Here is a 24391-nt window from a genome sequence, read left to right on the forward strand (position 1 = left end):
GTACCACTGTGACAAAATGGTGACACATGAGTAAATAATTCAAAAATAATGACATTTTGATAATAAATTTTTGAAACAGTTGACATTGAACAAACAAAGCCACGCTCTATTTTAACAAAATTTATGAGGATGAAATCAAACTGAATTATGACATTTGATAATAGTCAAATATATTTAAAGTAAAAAGAGTTACATCTAGAGTGGTAAAAGACCATACGATTTGGTACAGGCATGTAGTTTGGCTTATGTTTAGTTTGATCTAGTTTAGTCTGACTTAACAGAATATAAAATTAGATTCAAGTTATTTTAAAAGTTTAAATTTTTTAATAGATTAAGTTTAGGTTTATGAAATAGTCTATTTGAGTTGTCAGTCTGTAAAAATATATAACATATAATTTTAATATATTAAAAAATATAATGAAGATTTAAACTTGTATCATTTATTTTATTTAAAGACTTTTATTCATTAAACTATTTATTCTTTTAATTACATATATACATTTATATTTTTAAATATATTAATATTTTTTATTTTACTTGATTATTTATTAATTTTTCTATTATTTTTTTTTAAATGATTAGACTTTTTGAAAGGTTTCAGGCCAAACTTCGTCTTCAATAAATAACCTATAACAAACTGTAACTTTTGTTTCACCCCTAACTTACACCTTAACTAACAATTATAACTTTTGATTTCTAGTGAAAAGCTCAATCCAGAAGCTAAGATTTACTTTGGCTTTTGATTCAAGCAATTATGAGAAGCACTAAATTTTGTTATAATGATTGCACATACACTAGAAGAACCAATTAATTCAAGTTCCGTGGATATGTGATTATATTTCCATTTCTTTATAGCAATTTTACATGGATACCTTAAGAGAAGTTTCTATTAAAAGCAGGTGCCAAATTCACATGTAAGATATTGTCCCATGAAAATGGGGTCAACGTGGTAGCACATGGAGAGGAATAGAGAATGAAGCATATCATTGACACTGAAGAATTTTAAGGAAATTATATATCATAATCATATAGTACTAATGTTAGTTAACCACTTAACCTATTATTAGTTTATTACAAGTAAGGTCAATGGGCCAGCTTTGGTGATTGAGTAAGGAAGATCTATTACAAATAAATTGTTGGGGAAATTGAAGTTCAATACCAACCTATTTAATAATGGAAGTACTAAAAAAATAATTTTTTTATAATTTGTGTAATTAAATAAATAATACTAAAAACATTTTAAATAGTAAATATGATAGAAATTAAATAATTAAATATTAGAATTTTTATTGTGAGAAAACTCTTAAAAGAGGGACAAAAAAAAATCTACAGAACCTAATTCAGTAAAATCTTTCACAGTCAAAATAATGGGTACATAATAATTTTTTTTAAAAGTATTAGGACATCTCAACAATTAACAAAATACATCATCAAAATTGATGGAATCAACATAAATTTTCCATAAAAGTGGGTATTTTAAATCAACCAAAAAAGAGAAAACAATACAATTAACAAGTTATATTCTTATTTTCATCTCTACACTAAAAATAACATGCTAAAATTTTATAAAAAAATAAAACAAATTTACCGATTTAATTGAATAAAAAATGACATGTCATTTTCCTCTAATTTTTCTTCTTCTTCCGTCGCACAGCCCTACCTTCCTTTTGCTTTCTTCCAAAACTTGAAAAGGTGGTTGGAGACTTGGTTAGTGGCATATCGTATGTCTCCTTAACAACTATACCCGAATTCAAGTTCTATCGAAGGAAAAATAAACCCAAAATTAAATTCATGTAGTGTGTGTGAGTATAGATAATGTCTAGGATTAAGGACTGTCTAATCCAATCTCTTTCTCATCAACTTAAGTGGGAAAAGACTGCTCCACTAAGACCGTCTTCTTTTTGTGGGAATCAAACTTTACTGCACGTAAATTTTTAGTGTGTGTTTGGATTATAGTTTATAAATAGGAGTTTGTATAAAATTGATTTTGCAAACTTGATTTTGATGAAAAATAAGTTTGTGTTAAAGTGATTTATGTTTGACAATTTTTATATTAAAATGAATTATAGTGAAATAAATGTTGTTTGGATTACACTATTTAAAATCACTTTTAGATAAAAAATTACTAAAATAGATATCAACTTAAATAATTTTTTTATATTATTTATTATTTTAATTTAGATATTTAAATAGATTTTATTAATTAATTTTATAATAAAATTAATACTTACTTACTAAAATAAAAATAACATATAAAAATTGACAAAATATATTTTTAATTAAAACTAAAAAATATATATTATATTTTTCTTAAATTTTAAGTATTAACGTGAGAATGTTAATTTAGTATTCTTTTTACATCGTACTCTTATTCTAATACTTTCAATAATCTTATTCTTAATATTATTTTGAAATCCAACGTTTATAATTTTTTATTATTGGGTAAAGTACTAAATTGATTCCCTACATTTGGGCGTAATTCTGCTTTGATCATTAAGGTTTAAAGTATTCTAGTTAAATCCAAAAAGTTTCATTTAGCATCAATGTAGTCCCACCGTGCGTAAAGTTAAATAATTAATGAAATGTTCTACATGACAGTAGTACAAGATAAGGTTAATAATTTGGAGAATAAGTACAAGCTCTAGAGGTACAAAATCAACCGTGGATACATTAAAACATGTATTTATCATTTTTCTTAGTTTTATAGAAAATATTTCATTTAAATTATAAGAAAAATGATAAATAAATGTATTGATGCATCTAAGGTTGATTTTGTACCTCTGGAGCTTGTACTTATTCTCTAAATTATCGATCTTATTCTTGTACTGCTATTTTATAGGATATTTCATTAATTATTTAACTTTGAGCTCACGGTGGGACTAAATTGAAGCTAAATAAAATTTTTTTGGATTTAAATTGGACACTTTAAACCTTAAGAACCAAAATAGGATTATGCTCAAACGTAGTGGGCCAATTTAATACTTTACCCTTTGTTATTACTACCTATGATCAATTTTTTATTTAATTTGTCTTTTTTTGTTTAATTTATTTTACCTAATGGAATCAATAAATTATATTATAAAAGATAATAATAAAAATAATACACAAAAATCATAATTATAAAAATGTATAATGTCAAACAAATAGTTAACAAAAAAAATAAATAATAAAAAAAAAGCTCATATAAACTTAATAATGAGAATTTCATAAATAATACAATAACATGCATAAAGAATAAAATTGATAAAAGGTAAATAAACGTTTAGTGTCCATAGTTAAAAGCCTGTTAGTGAAACGCAGAAGTTAAGAATTATTGCTTCTTATAAACGTGGTTTTAAATACAAAATCACTTCTGCGTTCATAAATAGAAAAATTAGCCAAACCAAAAATTGAAACTTTCAAAAAGTTTAAACGTACTTTTTCTCTTCTAACCCGTTTACCAAACACACTCTTAGTCATCATATCTGAACCATTATTATCAGTATGAATTTTTTTAAGTGCATATGACTTCATCTCAAGTACTTGAGTATCCAATGATACCTCACCTCCAGGGACGGACCGAAGTATAAGAAGAGGGGGGCACTTGCCCCCACTAGCTTTTAAAAAAAATTCTATATAAATTAATATATTTATTCTAATGTAATAATATTTTTGCCCCATAAAAATTTACAAAATTTTATTTTAAGATTTATGTTAAAAATAATATTTTTATTAAATTTAATATATACCAATATTTATTTTATTAAATTTGATTTAATATGAAAATTTAAAATAAATAAACAAATTAACTCTAAAAAAATTAATAAATAGTGATAATATAATTTTTTAAATCTAATCAACTAGTTAATTATCAAACTAAATTTTAATTTTTTAAATATAAGTAAAATTATTAGTATTTTTTTTGCCTTAAAAAATTAATTGAGAAAAAAATAGTATTTATCTATTAATTAAAATTTTTATTTTAAAATTATATAATATTTTTTAATTTTATCTCTTAAATAATTTTGTTTGTAATAACTATTTTGGATTAAAAATTATTTTATGTCATAAATATTATATCAAATAAATTTTCTAATTGAATGTGAGATAATTAATATTTAAAAATATAATAAATAGTAGAATAATTATTTAAAGGCGTAGAAGTTAATTTTGATATATTAAAATATGTATAATTTTTTTACATAGTCATTTGATTATATTTATTCTTTTAGATAATTATTTACATGATGAATATAAAAAGTATTTTTTAATTACAATATATAATTAAATTGATGCATAAATTCTTTAATCTAATAGTATATTAAAATTAAATTAAAAAATATATAAAAATTTATTATTTTAAAAAGAAAGAGAAAAATATAATTGTAAATTAAATTTTTATTATTTGATATAAACATATTTTTTATATATAAGTTTATTTTTTTATGGTATAGTTTTAAATTATAAAGGCTAATATATTAATAGGTGCTAACATGTCAGTTAATTTAGTTTTTTATTATTAAATTTATATAAAAATAAATAAAAATAAAATTAGTTAGGATGATAAATTATCTATAATTTAATTAAAATATTTTAAGCTCAAATTTTAAAAATAATTTTTTTTATAAATTATATATAATGAATAGTATTTTAAAAATGAAAATGTTGACTAAGTCTTTTTAATTTTTATATCTCTATTATATTTTTAACATAATTAGCAATATTCAACCAAATTTATTTTAGGATATATATTTTTGTCCCCACTCTTTAAATTTTCTGGGTCCGTCACTGCTCACCTCTATGTGCTTCAATTTAGAATGAAACGTCAGATTTTTACTGAGATGGATATCACTTTAACTGTCACAAAATAACACAAACTTCTCTTAATTGATGTCTAACTCTTATAGAAATTTTTTCATCCACAAGTGTTCTTTAGAAGCTTCAACAACAGCAATGTATTCTGCCTCTGTAGTAGACAAAGCAACACATTTCTGAAGTCAAGATTGTCACGACACAGCTCTCCCTACAAAAGTCATCATATAACCAGAAGTAGACTTCCTTAAATCAAGATCCACAGCCATATCCATATCTATATAACCATCCAACACAAGTTGGCCACTCCCAAAGTATAAACAAACTCTAGAAGTACCATTAAAGTATCTAAGAATCCACTTCACTGCTTGCTTCTTTGCCAAAATTAAAGAGAAACCGACTAACAACTCCAACAACATGAACAATATCCGGCTTGGTGCAAACCAAAGCATACATAAACTGCCAACTGTGAATGCATAAGGAATCTTCTTCATTTCTACTTTCTTTCTCCTTGTAGGACATTGTCGCGCAAGTAGAGTATTAACAGGTTTGGAATTACTTATGCTAAATCTCTCTAAAACCTTCTCAATATATTTTTGCTGCGACAACCACAGTTTTTCATTCTTCCTGTTACGAGTAATACTCATGCCAAGGATTTTTTTTTGCAGGACCCAAATCCTTCATAGCAAAGATCTGTTCAAGTCTTTCTTAAGACTTTCAATCTTCTTAGTGTCATGACCAACAATTAACATGTCATCAATATAAAGCAAGAGAATTATAAAATCACTATCAGGGAATTTCTTAATATACACACAATGATTAGAAGAAGTCTTACTATACCCATGACTTTCCATGAAGGAATCAAACTTCATGTACCACTGCCTTGGTGCTTGCTTCACCCCATATAAGCTCTTCTTCAACTTGCATATAAGATGCTCATTTCCTTTAACCTCGAAACCCTCTGGTTGTTCCATATAAATTTCTTTATCTATGTCACCGTGAAGGAAGACAGTCTTCACATCAAACTGCTCAACCTCTAAATTCAACTTAGCTGCCAATTCAAGCATAACTTGAATAGAGAACATCTTCACAATTGGAGAAAAAATATTCTCAAAATCAATACCTTTATTTTACTCAAAGCCTTTCACAACCAATCGAGCTTTGTACCTTGGCCGTTAGACATTTCCATCCGCTTTCAATTTGAACACCCATTTATTTTTGAATGCTCTCTTACCCTTTGGTAGCATCACCAATTCAAACGTATGATTCTCATGCAAGGATTTTATTTCTTCTTACATGGCCTTCAATCAATCTTCCTTATGCTCATCGGACTTAGCTTTCTGATAGCTCTCTAACTCCCCAGTCTTAGTATTCATCACATATTCGTAAGGAGAGTATTTTTTAGAAGGATGAAGCTCTCTAGTAAATCTTCTCAATTCAGGCTCAACTGGTGGTTCAGGTAGGACTTCAACATTTGATGAAACTTCTGCATCTGGCACCTCAGGTTGAGGTGTAGGTTCATTATGCAAATCATCACCAACATTATCAACTTGTACATCTCCCCATCAACAGGAGGTCTAGTGAAAGGACCAGGTTCACTATCAGTAGAACGTCTAATAGTTATTGTTGGCTTATCTGTTTTCTCAAGGTCTTCAATAGTTTGGTCTTCAAGAAAAATCACATCTCGATTTCTAGTTATTTTCTTATTCACCGGATTCCATAATCTGTAACCAAAGTCTTTGTGACTATAACCCATGAAGATAAACTGCTTTGACTTTCCATCAAGTTTGGACCTTTCATATCTTGGAATGTGAACAAAATTTCTACAGTCGAACACCCGCAAGTGACTATAGGAGACTTTTTTCTCTCTAAACTTTCTCTAAAACATCACCATTTAGTGGAATTGAAGGAGAAATATTGATCAGATCTACTGCAGTCCTCATCGCTTCACCCCCAAAAAGATATAGGCAACTTTGCATGAGAAAGCATACACCGGACTTTATCATTGATAGTACGATTCATTCTCTCTACAACTCCATTATGTTGAGGAGTTTTAGGAACCGTCTTCTCAAACTTAATCCTATGTCTTTTACAATACTCTTCAAATGGACCCCTGTATTCATCACTATTATTTGCTCGAACACATTTCAATTTTCTTCGTGTTTCTCTTTCAACACTTGTATGAAAGTGTTTGAAGATATCGAACACTTGATCTTTAGATTTTAAAACAAAAGCCTACACTTTTCGAGAATAATAATCAATAAAAGTAACAAAATATGATGCATCGCCTAGTGGCTTAGCATCTATAGTGTAAACATTAGTGTAAACTAAATATAGAACATGTGATCTCCTATGAGATCCAAAATTATAAAATGATACTCTAACATGCTTTCAAATAAAAGAATGAGTATAACTAAAGTTGTACCTTTTACGGAAAATAAGTGCTTCTTGGCTAAGACGTTTAATCATTTCTCACTCAAGTGACCAAGACGTATATGCTACAAATCAGAAGAGGAATCATCAGCTACATTCACCTCTTTTTTGCACAATTTTGCTTACAACCGGTAGAGAGTAGTGAGACTATTGTCTTCTTTAGCAACAATGAGAGCCCCTTTAGTAATCTTGTATTTTTCACTACCAAAGAAAGTGCAATACCCCTCTTGATCCAATGTCTTCACTGAAATAAGATTGAACCACTTATTTGGCGCATACCTAACATTCTTCAACTGCAACTTGCATCCCATGTTAGTTTCAAACCATATATCACCCATACCAATGATATCACACACTCCTTTATCTCCCAATTTAACCTTGCCAAAATTTCCAGCAGTATAGGAAGTGAAAAATTCACGCCTCAGAGTGACATGACATGAGGCACCAGAGTCCATAATCTAAGTAGAATCATCACATACAAAATTCAAATAATTTTTATCATATGTGATAAGAACATCTTCATAAACAATAACAGCAGTTTCTTTATCACTATCTTTACCTTTGTCTTCATTTCTTTCCCTTGATTATTATCTTTTCAAGAACCTACAATACCTCTTGATATTTTTCGACTTGCTACAATGGTGACAAATGAACTCCTTTTTTGCCTTGTACTTTTCTCTTGACTTGCTTTGACTCTCTGACTTGTTAGAACTGTGAGGTTTTCTACTATGACTTCTCCCCCGTGACTCTGAAACATGTGCTTCTGATCGGGAGGAGGCATTAATCAAACCTCGCTCTCTTTTTCTGCATTCTTCATTCAACATGCTCTCTTTAACCATTACTAATGTCAACTTTCCATTTGGAGCTGAATTAGTCAGTGTCACAATAAAAACTTTCCAACTATCAAGTAAAGAGTTCAACAACAAGACTTGCAACATCATTCAAAGTGATTTCATTATTTGTCAGTTGGTTAACCGTCTCCTGAAAAATGCTCAAGTGCTCCGACATTGATTTACCTTCAATATACTTCATATTGACAAGCTTCCTAATAAAAATGCTTTGTTTTGCACATTCTTTCTCTTATATAACTCCTTCAATTTCTTCCACATCTTCTCAACATTCGTTTCGGTGTCAACATGTGGATACACGTTAAGATCAAATCATTGCCAAATCAAAACAACTGCCTTCCAATTCAGTTTCTTCCATTCAGTATCAGATTTGGTACCTTTGGATTTATTCCCCTCCACATGATCATACAAGTCCTTGCTATACAACATATCTTCCATGATGGTCTTCCAAATCGAATAATTTTAGAAATTTATTTTGGCCATATTTGGTTCATGAGTATTTTCTTCCATTTAATTAGCGCAGAAATAAATAACCAAGGCTCTAGATACCACTTTGTTGGAAAAATTGAGGTTCAATAAGAACCTGCCTAACAGCGGAAGCACTAAAAAAAATCATTTTTTTCACAACCTGTGCGATTAAATAGGCAATACCAAAGATACTCCAAGTAGCAAATATAATGGTAAAAATTAAATAATCAAATATCAGAATTTTCTTATGAAAAAATCCCCAAAAGAGGGAAAAAAAATCCACGGAATCTAATCCAGTAAAATCTTTCACTATCAAAATAATGGGTACACAAACAGTATTTTTAATAATACTAAGGCATCTCAACAATCTATAAAATACATCATCAAAGCTGATGAAATCAACATAAATTCTCCACAAAAATTGGTATCTCAAATCAACCAAAAAAAAAAAAAATAATACAACTAGCAAGTTATATACCAATGTTCATCTTTACACTAAAAATAACATACTAAAATTTCATAAAAAATAAAATAAATTTACCAATTTAATCAAATAAAAAATATTAAAATAACATACTTTTTTTTCCAATTTTTCTTCTTCTCCCGTCAAAGCCCTCTGCCTCCTTTTGCTTTTTTTCAAAACTTGAAAAGAAACTTCTCTCTCCCCGGTGGCTTTTGCCACTTGTTTCTTTTTTTTTCTAATTTGTTTTTAACTTGTGGGCCCACTTAGTTGGGACCCACGAACACAAATTTCCACTGTATTACCGCGTATTTGCATAGAAAATTTTCCACTCTGAAGTTGCTTCTTTCTAAACTCACTACCACATAATCCAGCTCACATCTCACATGGCAACTTCACAATTCAATTCTCACTTCAAACGTTGTTGAGTTACCTTAATGGTCACTCTTCTTTCTTTGTTTTCTGATTCTTCTTTGGTTGAATAATGTTGTCACCATTTTAGCTCTTAGCATAGTTGCATACAAAATGAAGAGAACAGTCTCTTTCATCTCCTCTCAATGCTTTGTTTACGTCATCATTGAAGCACTGTTACTATCAGAGAGTTCAATAGCAGAACCAAGGGCGAAAACGATCCAAATTACATGTGACAATCAATTTGAGCACAACAACATCACCTTTGTTCCGAATTTCGTTACAGCCATGGACAATATCACTCAACAGATTAGCACTAACATCTTTGCAACAGCAATTGCAGGCACAGGACCAGACACTAACTATGGCCTGTTTCAGTGCTATGGCGATCTTTCCTTACTCGATTGCGCATTGTGTAACGCTGAGGCACGCACCGTTCTTGCCGGATGCTTCCCTTATAACGGTGGTCGAATTTACCTTGATGGTTGCTTCATGAGGGTTCAGAACTATAGTTTCTTTAATCAGTATTCAGGAGCAGGAGACAAGGCTATATGTGGGAACACAACTAGGAAGAACTCGAGTTTTCAAGCAGCAGCAGAGCAAGCAATTTCAACAGCAGTTCAAGATGCACCAAACAACCTTGGCTATGCTAGAGTTAAGGTTTCTGTGTCAGGAACAAGTAATGCGTCCGCTTATGTTCTGGCTGATTGTTGGAGGAATTTGGACCCAAGATCTTGCAAAGCATGTATTGAGAACGCATCTTCTTCTATATTGGGATGCTTGCCTTGGTCGGAAGGTCGAGCACTTAACACCGGTTGCTTCATGAGGTACTCAGACACAGATTTTCTCAACAAGGAACAACAAAATGGGAGTTCAAAAGGTAAGTGAATTGCAGTTCCAATTAAGGATCCAGCTTCCAGATTGAAGAAAATTTGAATACTTTTTACTGTTGTATCTTGGTTCTTGAGTATAGTTCTTTTCGTTTTTTTTGTCTTGCTGTGCAGTGAACGTAGCAGTGCTAGTTGTTCCAATAGTCAGTTCAGTGGTTGTTCTGGTGGTTGGAATTGTTATTGGGATTTATATCTGGAAACACAGATACATTCAAAACAAAAGAAGAGGTAAGTGACTTATTAGTACCTTACTGTACTTGCTTATGAGAATGATGACTTCTGCGAATATCCGAAACGTTAATAGTGTTTGCATTTCTCCATATATCATAGCCCTTGTCCTCTTAGTGATCCTCATGTTGCCCTGTTAACAAATTGAGGTACAATAATATATTAGGAGACAATTATGTTTAAGAATGCTTACTCATCTCGATCATTGTTCTGGCTTCAAGGTTCATATGATGCGAAAAAACTAGCAAAGTCCCTTCACTGCAGCGGCTTGAATTTCAAGTACTCTACACTGGAAAAGGCGACTGGATCCTTTGATGATGCTAACAAGTTAGGCCAAGGAGGATTCGGAACAGTTTATAAGGTAGTTCTCTCATTTGTGTACCTTATACCAACGATTTTGACATATGAAAGGCACTCTTACAACTTGCTCTTGCAGGGAGTTCTACCTGATGGAAGACAGATTGCCGTCAAGCGGTTATATTTCAACAACAGACATAGAGCTGTGGATTTCTACAATGAAGTTAACATAATTAGCCAAATCGAACACAAGAATCTAGTTAGACTGTTAGGATGCAGCTGTTCAAGACCTGAAAGCTTGCTTGTATATGAATTTCTTCCCAACAGAAGTCTTGACTGCTTCATTTTTGGTAATTGACAAACTCATATAGTTGGTTTTCTTTTCTCAGATATGAAAAGAGAAAAAGAAACCATTTCATTGCCTGTAATCTAGATAGCAATTCTTATCACAATGTGAAATAAACATAATACATCTAAATTCATACATTTATAGACAGAAATAAGGGAAGGGAACTGAAATGGGAGAAGAGATATGAAATTATTGTTGGGACAGCTGAAGGACTAGTTTACCTGCATGAGAACTCTGAAATCAGGATAATTCACAGAGATATAAAAGCCAGCAACATCCTATTGGATGCAAAGCTTCGTGCAAAAATTGCAGATTTTGGTTTGGCTAGATCCTTGCAAGAAGACAAGAGCCACATAAGTACAGCTATAGCAGGAACTTTGTAAGTATCAACGATAATAATACAATTTCGTGGAAATAATTAAAAATCAAACAGATTAGACTAAGAGCCAAGTTCCATTACAGAAAACTTGTGTCTATGATGTCTGAATTAGTATGCTCTTGTTTTCACATGGACCTGTAGGGGCTATATGGCTCCAGAGTACTTGGCTCATGGTCAGTTAACAGAAAAGGCCGATGTATATAGTTTTGGAGTGTTGCTGTTAGAGACAGTTACCGGAAGACAGAACAATGGAGGCAAAACAACAGAATATTCAGACAACCTAGTTACAATTGTGAGAGTTGTCTTACTTTCATTTCAAATGTACATTATTAATACTTTTCTAACTGTTCTTACTTTTATCTTGTCATTTTGCAACATCAGGTATGGAAGCATTTCCAGATGGGGACTGCAGCACAATTATTTGATCCAAATCTTCAGTTGCATAACCATAACAGCAGCAATACTAAGAATGAGGTTTTAAGAGTGGTTCATATAGGTCTTCTATGCATCCAAGAGAACCCTACACTGAGACCAACTATGTCAAAGGCACTACATATGTTAACAAAGAAGGAGGAGCACCTTGCTGCTCCCTATAATCCACCCTTCCTAGATGAGAGTACCATGGAACTGCACGACATGAGTAGCGACCCATCTTCCCCTCTCAATGTACCAACATCAATTGCTACCATGTCGCATAGCTCGTTTTATCCGAGGTGACCATGAAGATGCAGAGAAACACACTCCATACAGCATGTCTATCTTCTTCACTTTTGAATGGCATGATCTGGCTTAGACCTATGAATTTAAATGCATGCTTTGGATATGGGAACCTATAAAGCCAAATTTCCAATGGGTGTTTTGGCAAGAAGACAGTACATACTGTATATACCTATGATTAACATGCATTATAGAAATTTGGATCAATCAGATATGTAACAGCCCGTAATTAATAATTACTTTACCAGAACTGAATATGTCAAATGAAACATTCATGCAGTGAAGAATGCATGTATAGTGCATCATGTTTCCATATGAAAGCTACATTTATGTGTATAATAATTATCTACTATGTGTAAATATTAGAGTAAAATGACAATTAGATACTCGAGAATTTTAACCTAGGACTAATTAGTCTTTTAAAAAAAAGTACCAATTAAATCCTCTAAGATAATAAACAGTGGACTTGTATGTCTTTCCGTCAATAGATAGTGCGAAACGAAATGGAGTTGCTTATGTATTTCGTTATCTACAATGGTGTGTGTCCCATTGCTGTACATGAGTATAAAAACAATGTAATTTTAGACAGTAAAACATTCATTATCTTGAGTTTTTATATAACCTTTATTAACTGCTCTCTATTTATAACGAATCTTACTAAAATAGGTGAAGTTTTACTCCAAAAATTGTTAACCGTACATATAAGCACCATTGTTAAGTTTTACGTGGTGAATTGATAGAAGGATATAACGTGTCTACCGTTTGCTATCGTGGGGACCAAATTGGTACTTTTTTTTTTCATAGACTAATTAGTTTGAAGTCAAAATTTTCAGAGACCTAATTGTCACTTTACTCGTAAATATTATATTACCATATATAGAATATATAGCAATTATAAGGAAAAAAATTAGGCTAGATATCACCCTAAAATCCGTTGTAACTTAGTATAGAAACTATTCCGAGGCTTACCTAGAACCAATGGAATTTGGGCCTAAACGTAAGGTCTAATAATATACAATAGTTTATAATTTAAGGACCACTATTTGTGACAGAGGATATTTAGAATAAGAAAACTTGAGTAGTGTGTTGCCTAGTAATGTTAACAATTGCAAATAAAATAAGTACAAGCCTTCATCAGCTATCATGAGGCATCAAAATAGAAGGCAAGAACTATAGTTACTTTTTTCAGAAGCAACTGTATACTATATGATTTTACAAGCTGAGAAGTTCAAAAGGAGGCGGTTGTTCTGCTTCATATATTTCAGCTAACGCATAGCTACCAAGCACCCCATCAAGCCTCCACTGAGCTCATAATGTCGAGCACTGGAAAATCCAACTTCTAAAGCAAGTTTCTCCAATTCCTTCCCTGCAGAAAAGGATAAATTCTTAAGTTAGGTAATCAATATGACAAAGCTCTACCACCAATGGACATAAGTATTTATCTTTTTATTCCCTTTTCTTTGCTTCCTAATACAAAACACGCTTCTGAATTACAAGAATCTCACTTGCTCAAAGTATGTAAACTAAAGTCCTCTTACTCCAGAGCAGCAAAATAAACCATGTAAAAACGGAATTAAGTATGTCGATCCATGGCAAGTTTGGAGAAGATAGGTAAAAGGACACAACTTATTGTTGTTACTGCCCATATTAAATAATTTTCTGATAAATATAATTAAGCATATTGGATTATAACAAAAATTGGATCATAGAGTTTGTTCTTATAGCCTGGAATTGAAGCCGAACCTGTTAAAAAAGCATATTGGACTAGAACAAAAACTGGATCAAAATGTTTGTTCTTATAAAAGAAACTGAAACCAAACCTGTTAAAAATCCTCTTATTGAAGTCTTAAGATATTTGTAGTCCTCTGAAAGGCCATAAGCAGATGCCACTGGAACAACAACATTGTCAATCATCCATTCCTATTTGACGAGGAAACATGGGAGTCAAACCTTTAGCCGGTGAAAGAAAATCATGAAGATTAAAGTGAGTGAATCAAATCTGCAGAAATAAATAGTGATCGATCGATATTCATGTACAAAAAAAGACCATATACTTTTATCTGCAATTATTCAATGACAAATATATGTGTTCCTAGGGAGTGGTGGTGAACAGAAGTAGACATTGCTCAACAGAATATGCTTCCTTTTCATTTTTACATCCTTAACTAAGCCAAATTGATATGAATGATAAGATTCCTACACAATGAAATAGAACCACCAGGCATATTATTATTGTAACTCAGACAAAACGGCGAGAAAGAGACATACCGTAATCGTAGAAGTTAGCAACTCTTCACTTTTATTGAAATCAAGGATAGCCACTCTAGAGCCTTAGCAAATGGAAATATTGGAGGTGTCAAAGTTGCAAATAAACACCAATAATCATATTAATGTAATTAAGATAAGAAAAAGCTACCGGCTTTTAGGACTCTTAAAATTTCCTGCATAGCTTTAGGCCTATCAACTACGTTTCTAAGACCATAGCCCATTGTTATAGCATCAAATGAACCATTAGAAAACGGCAAATCTAGAGCATCACCTTCAATCCACCTATGGTAAGACAACAATGGCGATTATTTACTCTTTGTTCTTTTTTGTCGTCAATCACTCAACAATAAAAAACTCAAACACAAAGGAATGCCCTCTTAAAAATTGTTAAAGATTCATTAGACAAATGTTATCTATTTATTTATTTAAATTTATTTCAGATTGCACACTGCTAAAATTACCCATGCTCACTCAATATTTGAGAAGCAGTTCTTCGAGTGCTGTTTAGATGAGGCAATCAATAGTTGTTCCTTGGAGAAATCAAGACCAGTCACCTACAGCCCCAAAAGAAAACATTCAACACAACCATACTTTCATTAAATAATAAACTAAATGCTTATTCCTATTAAAATACCTCCTACTTGATATTATTGGATCCAAAATTCACATACTCAAGACCCAACCATGCTAGGTGTACACAAAAAATCAGCCATCCATTTAAAATACAAATTGAAATACAAAATACACATTAAAAATAAGTTAAACAACACATGTATTTATACACAAATACACGGTAGCTGAGTTTTGATATGCACATAGCATTTTTGCTCAAGACACGAGAAGATTCCTATTATCAAAATTTTACTAACATAACTAGAAAATCCAAAATAAAATGAAATGAAACGAAAAATGAAACCTTTCCATCAGACCCCACTTTCTGGGACAAGAGAAAGGACAAATCGCCACTTCCGCAGCAAATATCCAACACATGGTCTCCCGCTTTAGCTCTGTACCAAACTCACACAAACATGAATTTCAGAAACAGAATCTTGTTATGTCTAACCTTCCCTTTTTCATCTGAGCGCACGTATATGTATATATATTATATACTTGTTCAACCCAGGCTCACAATTTAACAAAAGTTTAGGTGGATTCGGCACTTGTTCAAGCCACAAAAGCCAGGGCATTTCCACACTCAATGGGAACTTATGGAGGCTCTTACATATAGCCTAACAAAGGTAGCCTCACAGCAATAAAGAGGACTCAAACCTTCAACCTTTTGGTAAATATTCCGATCCTTTAGGACTTGTGCTAACTCTCCTCACCACTGGGCTGACAATTAAACTTTCAAACCCCTAAAATTGTCAAAGCAGCTTTTTCAATTTTCTTCTAAAATCACCTTCAAATGATGTGTTCGACTTAACCGAACAAAGGTACCCTTTATTAGAAGACTAAATTTTGAATAAAAGTATGCATTTTTTGCACCCTTTATTCCGAAAGTTTAGAGTGTAAAGCGCATATAAGCTGAGGTTCTTCAGTGCTAGAGTGTACCAATTTGGCAAAAACGACAACTTAACCTTCTAGAAGAAATCAATCATGAAAAAAAGAAACTTTGAAGTAAAAGAGCAATGAAAGGAAGAAAAAACGGGTACCCAGCCCAGGAAACAGTCATGCGCTTCCAAATTCGATGCTGACCCAAGCTCAGCAAATCATTCAGCTGCAAAAAGAAAGAAAGAAAGTTAGTTAGTTAGTTAGTTAACTAGTTATGAAAGAGGTTGTAGTGGTTGAAAAGAGGGGGGCGCACGTTATCATATACAGGAGCAATGCGGTTAAAGAGCGCCTGGCGATCGTTGGAACAACGAAGCGGAGCCGGTCGGAAGTTTGAAGTGGAAGAAGAAGAAGGAATGAGAGTTCGGAAAGGGAGTAGCAGCATTGTTGCCATATCTCTCTCTCTCCCTTCCACATCACCTTATTGTTTTTTCTTCATTTTATATTAGTCTCAAGTCTTTTCTTGGTAGACTTTTATATTCTAAAGTACCCAACTTTTATTTATTTCATTTAGTACATGCCTAACTATAATAAATATATTTTGGTTACACATGCCTAACTTTTGTTTAATGCATGGTGAACTCGGACAAAATTTATATTTTAAATTAATGTTATATTGATGCATGATACAAATATGATTTAAAAGGGTATAATTCTAATATATGGAAATATGGACCAAACCAATTTGTTCGGATGGGAAAAAAAATATTTTAGTGTGGTTTGTATTAATTTTTTTTTAGTGAAAAAAAGTACTTTTTAAAAAAAATAAATTACTTTTATTTAATTTAAAATTTATTTAAATACGTCTTTTAAAAATATTTTTATTAAAAAAATAAATTATTTAATTTTTTTAAAAGCTAATAATGGTATAATATCTCAAAAATGTAGAAACAAAAGGCGTTTCTAATATTTGAAATTTTTTTAAAATGTCTATTAAAATATAAAATTATTTTTGTCTATTAAAAAATCTTTTTTTTTAAATGAAAAAAATAAGTCTTTTTTTTAAAGCTAATACAAATTGATTCTTATTGGACCAAAAATTAGCAATAAAATTTTTTATTCGATCCATATTAAAATCATTTGATCGAATTTAATATTAGCATTTTTTATGTTTAGATCCAATCTAACCTACAATTTTGTCGATTGAATCAGATATCAGATATATTTGATTAAGAAATAAATAATAAAAAATATCTTTAAAAATTTGGAAAATAAAAAATCTCGAAAACTTATTTCCCCTCTCGTTTACACATATTTTCTTCTAAAACGCTATAAACAATATTTTTTAAAATAATAAAAAAAGAATACAACTAAATTACATCTAAATAATAATAGAAATATAAAATAGAACAATCAAATCTAATTATCCGACAATCCAAAAATAAAAACAAATAAATAATACAAATTTTTAATATCTCAATATTCTGAAAGTGTAACACAAATTAAAAACTAAACCAAATAAAAAAATCACTTAAACATAAGATAACATAATATAACTTTTTTAGGGTAAACAACATGGTTCTGAAAATCGAACCGGACTGGCCGGTTCAATTGGATTAACCGGGAACCGGTCACCTAGCCGATCCGGATAAAGTTAGAAATTTCCTGGCAAAAAATCGGTGAAAAAAACGGTCGAACAGGAAGTTAATCTGTGAACCGGGAGAATCGTCCATTTTTTTAGCGGTTTTTAGTTTAAAAGTTGAAGTGCTAAACTGCGTCGTTTTGGCTCTTAAAAAAAAAGAAAACGCCTAAACATAAACGAAGCCCTAAATCCTAATAAGTTTCCAGAAATCACCCAAGTAGTTCAGCACCCACAGCCATCAGCCCTCATCGCAGTCGCATAGCCACCAGCCTACCACCACCAATCGAGCAGCCCACCGCCATCGCCACCGCATCCCGCAGCCACAACAGCGACGACATTGACCACCGCAACCACCACTGCGTCCTGTTTTGTCGCCGAGCGCCTCCTCTTTCGTCGTCGCCGAACTCGCCTCCTCGTTGGTCGTCGCCGAGCTCGCCTCCTCTTTCGTCGCTGTTACTCGCTGCCGGTAATACTCTGTTCTTGATTTATTTTCTGCCTTCTGATTTTGATTTATGAGCTCGCCTCCTTCTGATTTTCTGTGCTTGATTTTATGATTTATTTATTTGCGATTTTGATTTATTTGCTGCCTTTTGATTTTGATTTTCTGTGCTTATTTTGTTTTTTTGTTTGCTGAGGTTATTTGTTCATGATGAATTTGTTTGCTGCTTCATGATTTTGGTTTTTGATTTTCTGAGGTTATTTGTCATGATGAATTTATTTGCTGCTTCATGATTTTGGTTGCTGAATTATTTATTTGTTTATAGTTTTCTGAAGTTATTTTTTGGTCTTTGATTTTTTGATTGTTACAGATGGAACAATCACAAAGTAACCCACAGCCACAAGATAATGCTGTTCAAGATTCTCAAACTGGTTCATCCAGAGGTAAATCTGATCCAGCTTGGCAATATTTTATAGTGAAGTATGACAAAAATAACAAGGCTCAATATACATGTATTTTCTGCTTGAATACTTACAATGGAGGGGGGATATATAGAATGAAATATCATCTTGCAAAAATCCCTGGACAAATTAAAGTTTGTAACAAAGTAACTGAAGATGTTGAACTTCAATTCAAAAGGCTTTTGGAGAAAAACAAAAAAAATAAGGCAGAAAAAAGAAAATTTACAGCTGATTGTTATGATGTGAAAAGTGAAACACAAGCGGAAGAAGAGTGTGAAGCGCCTAATCCTGTACAACCTCCGGCTCCTGCAACAATGGGAGACAAAGGAAAGAGAAGAGCGATTTCTGCTACTCCAATTGGAAGTTATTTTAAGGGAAGGACTACGCCAGGCTCTCAACCAACTGTGAAAAGTGTCTTGGCCAGTAAACAAGTTGTGCACAAGGTTAAGTTGGGACTTGCAAGATGGATCATTGATGCATGGATTCCATTCAATGCAATTCAATTGCCTTACTTTCAACCTGCCTTGGACGGCGTTGCTGCAATTGGACCTGGTTTCAAGGGACCGTCATATGATGAAATGAGAGTTCATTTGCTGGCCGATCTTAAGAAGGAGTTTCAGTTGCTTGTTGAAGGCTATAGGAGCTCGTGGAAAAGCATTGGTTGTACACTGATGGCAAATGGCTGGACTGATCAAAGTTAGCGTACGTTAATTAATTTTCTAGTTTATCGTCCTGCTGGTATGTCATTTGTTAAGTCTGTTGATGCTTCTGATATGATAAAAACTACCGATACCTTGTTTAAATTGTTTGCTGAGGTTATTGAGTGGGTTGGGTCTAGTAACATTGTGCATGTGGTTACTGATATTGCTGCGAATTATGTATCTGCTGGAAAAATCATTCATGAAAAGTATCCAAACATTTTTTGGTCTCCTTGTACTGCTCACTGCATCAATCTTATTTTGAAAGACATAGCAAGTATTCCTCACATAGCTGACCTTGCCTCTCGGGCTTCAAAAGTGACTGTGTTTGTTTACAATCATATGATTTTCTTGTCATGGCTTAGAAAAAGAAAAGATTGGAAAGAAATTGTTCGACCAGGAGTTACACGTTTTACTACTGTTTTCATTACTTTGAAAAGTATATATGATCATAAGGAAGACTTGCAAACATATTTAAAATTATTGAATTTATATATTTAAAATTATTTTTAGGTTTTTTTAATAATTTTATTTAATATTAATTAAACCGATTGAACTCCGGTTGAACTCCGGTCAAACCAATGAACTATTAAACCAGTGACCTCACCGGTTTATTGACCGGTCCGGTTCTCGCAACCTTGGTAAATAACATAAACAAACCAAATGGCATTATATATTACATCAATGTTCTAAAATAAATCATCTTATATACATGTCCTAAAGTAAATCTATGTAAATCTATGTAAATCGAATCAGATAAATTCGATTTACGCTTTTTCAATATAAATAAAATCAATTAGATTCGATTTACTACATATGCTATATCAACAGTAAATCGAATTCACTTGATTCGATTTATTTTTTTTCCAGCATATACATGTAAATTAAATTTACTTGATTTGATTTAGTACTGATACAGATTATTGACATTTACTTAACTTTAAAACATAAATGTCAATCACAAAATACCTCGATTTGGATTCAAATAAAATATCAAAAAATTAAAATGAATAAAAAAATTTAACTTTTATGTTTTAGTTTAAATTCTAAAAAATCTACATTTTTATAAAGTTATGAGTGTAAAACAGAACATTAAACTATTTCTAAAATTTTATTAAAAATCATTATTTGACTAATTAGTATCTAAAAAATCATTATCGAGAATTTTGATGTTGAAAAAATTAATATAAAATATAGCCCTCCAAGATTATTTCTAAGGTATTGGTTAAAAGGATGAGATCAGTTATGCCAGACCTGATTGGAGAGAGTCGGAGTGCATTTGTTAAGGGTCGAAAAATACATGATGGGACCCTATTGCATGTGAAACTGTAAATTGGCTTGCAATGAGGAAAAAAGAAGCGGCTATAATCAAGCTAGATTTTCAAAAGGCATATGATAGGGTCAAGTGGAGCTTTGTGGACATTGTTCTACAGAAGATGGGTTTTAGGCGCAAGTGGAGGCAGTGGGTTATGGAGTGTGTTTGCACATCTTCTATGTCAGTATTGATAAATGGTTCACCAACAAAGTCGTTCAAGATGGAAAGAGGTCTGAGACAAGGCGATCCTCTGTCTCCTTTTTTGTTTGTACTTGTTGTTGATGTCTTACATAGAATGATTGAAGTGGCAGTTAGAAATGGCTGAATATCCCCATTATTCATTGGGGGGAGACAATATAGAATTGTCACATCTCTAATTTGCCGATGACAGTATATTGTTTTGTCCGCAAGAGGAGGAGACTATTAAGAACTACAAAAGGCTTCTACGTTACTTCGAGTTGATGTCGGAGTTAAGTATCAGTTTTGACAAATCCATTTTTATCCCAATCAATTGTGAACAACAATGGGTTCGAAGTATGTGCTATTTGTTAAGGTGCAAGGAAGTAACTCTTTCGGTCAAATACCTTGGAATCCCTCAAGGAGCAAACCCGAGGTTGGTCAAAACTTGGAAGCCTATTATTTACAAAGTGGAGGAGAAGTTTAGTTTATGGAAATCTAAGGTACTTAACAAAGCGGAAAAGTTGGTGCTCATCAAAGCAGTATTAAATAGCCTGCCAGTATATTATTTAAGATAATATAAGAGGCCAAAGGCTATTGTAGAGAAACTGATTTCTTTACAGAGAAGATTTTTGTGGAGTAAGGAGGATGGAAGGAATAATATGACGTTAGTTAGATGGAAAGTGGTCCAAACTCCAAAAAAGTTAGGTGGGTTTGGAGTTGAAAATGCGATGCTTTGTAACACAACACTTTTATTTAAATGGTGGTGGAGGTTTTCAAAGAAGGAGTGTCCATTGTGGAAGAAGGTGATATACTCATGTAATAACCTTTCCCCTAATGAGCTATTATCCATCAGACATTACCTACTAGAGGAGGTCCATGGAAATATATCTGTCAGCTACAGATAAAAGATCAGTATATTAGAGACAAGATGATAACTAGCTTATCCATGGAGGTTGGTGATGGCAAGAGAACTCACTTCTGGGAAGGTGTCTGGCTAAGTTGTGGTCCATTGAAGGATAGGTTTCCAAGGTTCTTCTCGGTTTCAATCCAAAAAGGATCGGTCATAGGGGCTTGTGGGTTTTGGGATGTGTTAAAGTGGATTTGGAATTTTTGATGGAGGTGTGAGCTATTCCAATGGGAGTTGTAACTTGTGAATCAATTACATGACTCTTTGAGGCTAGTTAAACTAGTTTTTGACAGAGAGGATAGAGTTGTCTAAAAGTTTGACAGACCAGGTGTATTTTCTACTAACTCTTTTTTACAGGTACTACAATCGGATATGCTTTCGGATGATGTAACAAGCTATTGCTTCACTAAGACTATTTGAAAAGGCTTAGTCCCTCCAAGAGTAGAGCTGGTTGTCTGGTTTGTCTTGATAAGCAGAGTGAATATAAAGGAAAGGTTGTGTCGACTCGAAATTGTTAATCAAGATGATAATGTGTGTGTATTATGTAATAAGGATTTTGAATATGTTCACCCACTTTTTTCTTGGCTGTGAACTTACTTGGCAGGTGTAGTGCGCTTGGTTATCTGATAATTTAACATTGAAGGGATGAGCTATGTGAGCCTAGACTCTCATTCTAGAACGTATAAAACAAAAACACTGTCTTGGTATCTGAGGAGGAATTCTTGTGTGCCCAATGTGCTGATAACACGAGTTTTAAGTAGGACTATTTGCTTCATAAATTAAATTCAAAAGTTTTAAGTAGGACTATTTCTTGGTAGGTGAACTTTTTGTGCAACACGTGTTACACGCCATCTTTTTTTGGATGGTGATAGCTATCAAACAAATAGATATTTGATTTCTTGGCAAAGTTTTTGTAGAGTTCTCAAAGAGATTCTTAAATATTTACAAATTTATTTTAATTTTTTTTTGTATTTACCTATTAAAAATAAAACTTCATATATTCTTTAAACAACCCTACACATAATAATAAAAATCAATAACATTCTAAGCTAAATACAATAAGAAAACTACGACCAGTTACAAGCAACTCAGCGAAAAGCACGACGGTAGATCAGTCCTAAAATTTTTAACACATTTTAGTTGTCTACATTTAGAATTAGTAGTTTTAATTCAAATCAATCCTCTATTGTAATATTTACTTATTTAGGGAGTACTTTTAATGTATGGTCAAATTTGTTGCATCTACAAAATAACCTTGTGTTGGTGTCATATCCTTATCCTCTTAGACCCCTCGCTCTCAGTAAGCAACTAAAACACTACAAACAATATTTTTTTAAATAATAAAAAATAATACTTCTAAATTACAACTAAATAATAATAGAAATATAAAATAAAACAACCGAATCTAATTACCCGACATTCCAACAATAAAAACAAATAAATAATACAAATTTTTAATATCCTAACATTCCAAAAGTGCAACACAAATTAAAAGCTAAACCAAATAAAAAAAATCAGAACATAAGATAACATAATATAACTTTTTTTAGGATAAATGACATAAACAAACTAGATGGCATTTAATATTACACTAATGTCCTAAAATAGATAAGCTTACATGCATGTTCTAAAGTAAATCTATGTAAATTGAATCAATTAAATTCGATTTACGATTTTTCAATATAAATCAAATCAATTAGATTCGATTTACTATATATGCTATATCAACAATAAATTGAATTCACTTAGTTCGGTTTATTAGTGCTCCAGCATATACATATAAATCAAATTTAGTTGATTCGATTTAGTACTGATACAGATTATTGACATTTACTTAACTTTAAAACATAAATGTCAATAAAAAATACCCCCATTTGGATTCAAATAAAATATCAAAAAATCAAAACGAATAAGAATAGAAATTCAACTTTTATGTTTAAGTTCAAATTCCAAAAAATCTACATTTTTATAAACTTATGAATGTAAAACAAAACATTAAACTATTTCTAAAATTTTATTAAAAATCATTATTTGACTCATTAATAGCCCTCCAAGGTGATTTCTAACCTATTGGATAAGAAGATGAGATCAGTTATGCCAGACCTGATTGGAGAGACTCAGAGTGCATTTGTTAAGGGTCAGAAAATACATGATGGGACCCTTATTATAAGTGAGACTGTACATTGGCTTAAAATGAGGAAAAAAGAAGCGGCTATAATCAAGCTGGATTTCCAAAAGGCATATGATAGGGTCAAGTGGAGCTTTGTGGACATTGTTCTGCAGAAGATGGGTTTGGGGCGCAGGTGGAGGTAGTGGGTTATGGAGTGTGTTAGCACATCTTTTATGTCAGTATTGATAAATAGTTCACCAACAAAGTTGTTCAAGATGGAAAGAGTTCTGAGATAAGGTGATCCTCTATCTCCTTTCTTGTTTGTACTTATTGTTGATGTCTTACATAGAATGATTGAAGTGGAAGTTAGAAATGGCCGAATATCCCCATTATTTATTGGGAGAGACAATATAGAATTGTCACATTTCTAGTTTTCTGATTACACTATGTTGTTCTGTCCGCCAGAGGAGAAGACTATTAAGAACTACAAAAGGCTTCTACGTTGCTTCGAGTTGATGTCAGGTTTAAGTATCAATTTTGACAAATCCAGTTTGATCCCAATCAATTGTGAACAACAGTGAGTTCGAAGTATGTGCAGTTTGTTGGGGTGCA

At 32.0% G+C, this 24391-nt stretch overlaps 3 protein-coding genes across 3 annotated transcripts; 2 read left to right on the plus strand and 1 right to left on the minus strand.

Moving 5' to 3' along the window:
• Window positions 1-9368: 9368 nt before the first annotated feature.
• Window positions 9369-12621, plus strand: LOC130979582 (cysteine-rich receptor-like protein kinase 2). The gene is made up of 7 exons (XM_057903043.1): window positions 9369-10291; window positions 10416-10529; window positions 10751-10890; window positions 10966-11176; window positions 11320-11554; window positions 11696-11846; window positions 11936-12621. The coding sequence occupies exons 1-7, from the start codon at window positions 9526-9528 to the stop codon at window positions 12269-12271; spliced, it is 1953 nt and encodes a 650-aa protein (XP_057759026.1). The 5' UTR covers window positions 9369-9525; the 3' UTR covers window positions 12272-12621.
• A 708-nt stretch (window positions 12622-13329) lies between these two features.
• LOC130979650 (2-phytyl-1,4-beta-naphthoquinone methyltransferase, chloroplastic) lies at window positions 13330-16527 on the minus strand. Its single transcript, XM_057903138.1, has 8 exons — window positions 16344-16527; window positions 16192-16256; window positions 15456-15546; window positions 15011-15093; window positions 14688-14821; window positions 14540-14601; window positions 14092-14191; window positions 13330-13637 (listed from the first exon to the last, which is right to left on the minus strand). Exons 1-8 carry the CDS (start codon window positions 16479-16481, stop codon window positions 13537-13539), a joined length of 774 nt encoding a protein of 257 aa, XP_057759121.1. The 5' UTR covers window positions 16482-16527; the 3' UTR covers window positions 13330-13536.
• A 2782-nt stretch (window positions 16528-19309) lies between these two features.
• Window positions 19310-20907, plus strand: LOC130980602 (secreted RxLR effector protein 78-like). Its single transcript, XM_057904262.1, has 2 exons — window positions 19310-19476; window positions 20616-20907. The coding sequence occupies exons 1-2, from the start codon at window positions 19310-19312 to the stop codon at window positions 20905-20907; spliced, it is 459 nt and encodes a 152-aa protein (XP_057760245.1).
• Window positions 20908-24391: the final 3484 nt, after the last annotated feature.

This window comes from Arachis stenosperma, chromosome 5 (assembly GCF_014773155.1).
Source record: "Arachis stenosperma cultivar V10309 chromosome 5, arast.V10309.gnm1.PFL2, whole genome shotgun sequence".
NCBI lineage: Eukaryota > Viridiplantae > Streptophyta > Magnoliopsida > Fabales > Fabaceae > Arachis > Arachis stenosperma.

Bases quoted from the DNA above. Each gene is read 5' to 3' on its own strand.
- LOC130979582 (XM_057903043.1), top strand. From the start codon at position 9,526: ATGAAGAGAACAGTCTCTTTCATCTCCTCTCAATGCTTTGTTTACGTC. The intron at 10,530-10,750 runs GTAAGTGACTTA...TCTGGCTTCAAG, and splicing joins CATTCAAAACAAAAGAAGAG to GTTCATATGATGCGAAAAAA. The intron at 10,891-10,965 runs GTAGTTCTCTCA...TTGCTCTTGCAG, and splicing joins GATTCGGAACAGTTTATAAG to GGAGTTCTACCTGATGGAAG.
- LOC130979650 (XM_057903138.1), bottom strand. From the start codon at position 16,481: ATGGCAACAATGCTGCTACTCCCTTTCCGAACTCTCATTCCTTCTTCT. The intron at 14,602-14,687 runs GTAGCTTTTTCT...CCATTTGCTAAG, and splicing joins TTTAAGAGTCCTAAAAGCCG to GCTCTAGAGTGGCTATCCTT. The intron at 13,638-14,091 runs GTTTGGTTTCAG...CCTTTTCTGCAG, and splicing joins AATAAGAGGATTTTTAACAG to GGAAGGAATTGGAGAAACTT.
- LOC130980602 (XM_057904262.1), top strand. From the start codon at position 19,310: ATGTCATTTGTTAAGTCTGTTGATGCTTCTGATATGATAAAAACTACC. The intron at 19,477-20,615 runs GTATCCAAACAT...GCTTGCAATGAG, and splicing joins GGAAAAATCATTCATGAAAA to GAAAAAAGAAGCGGCTATAA.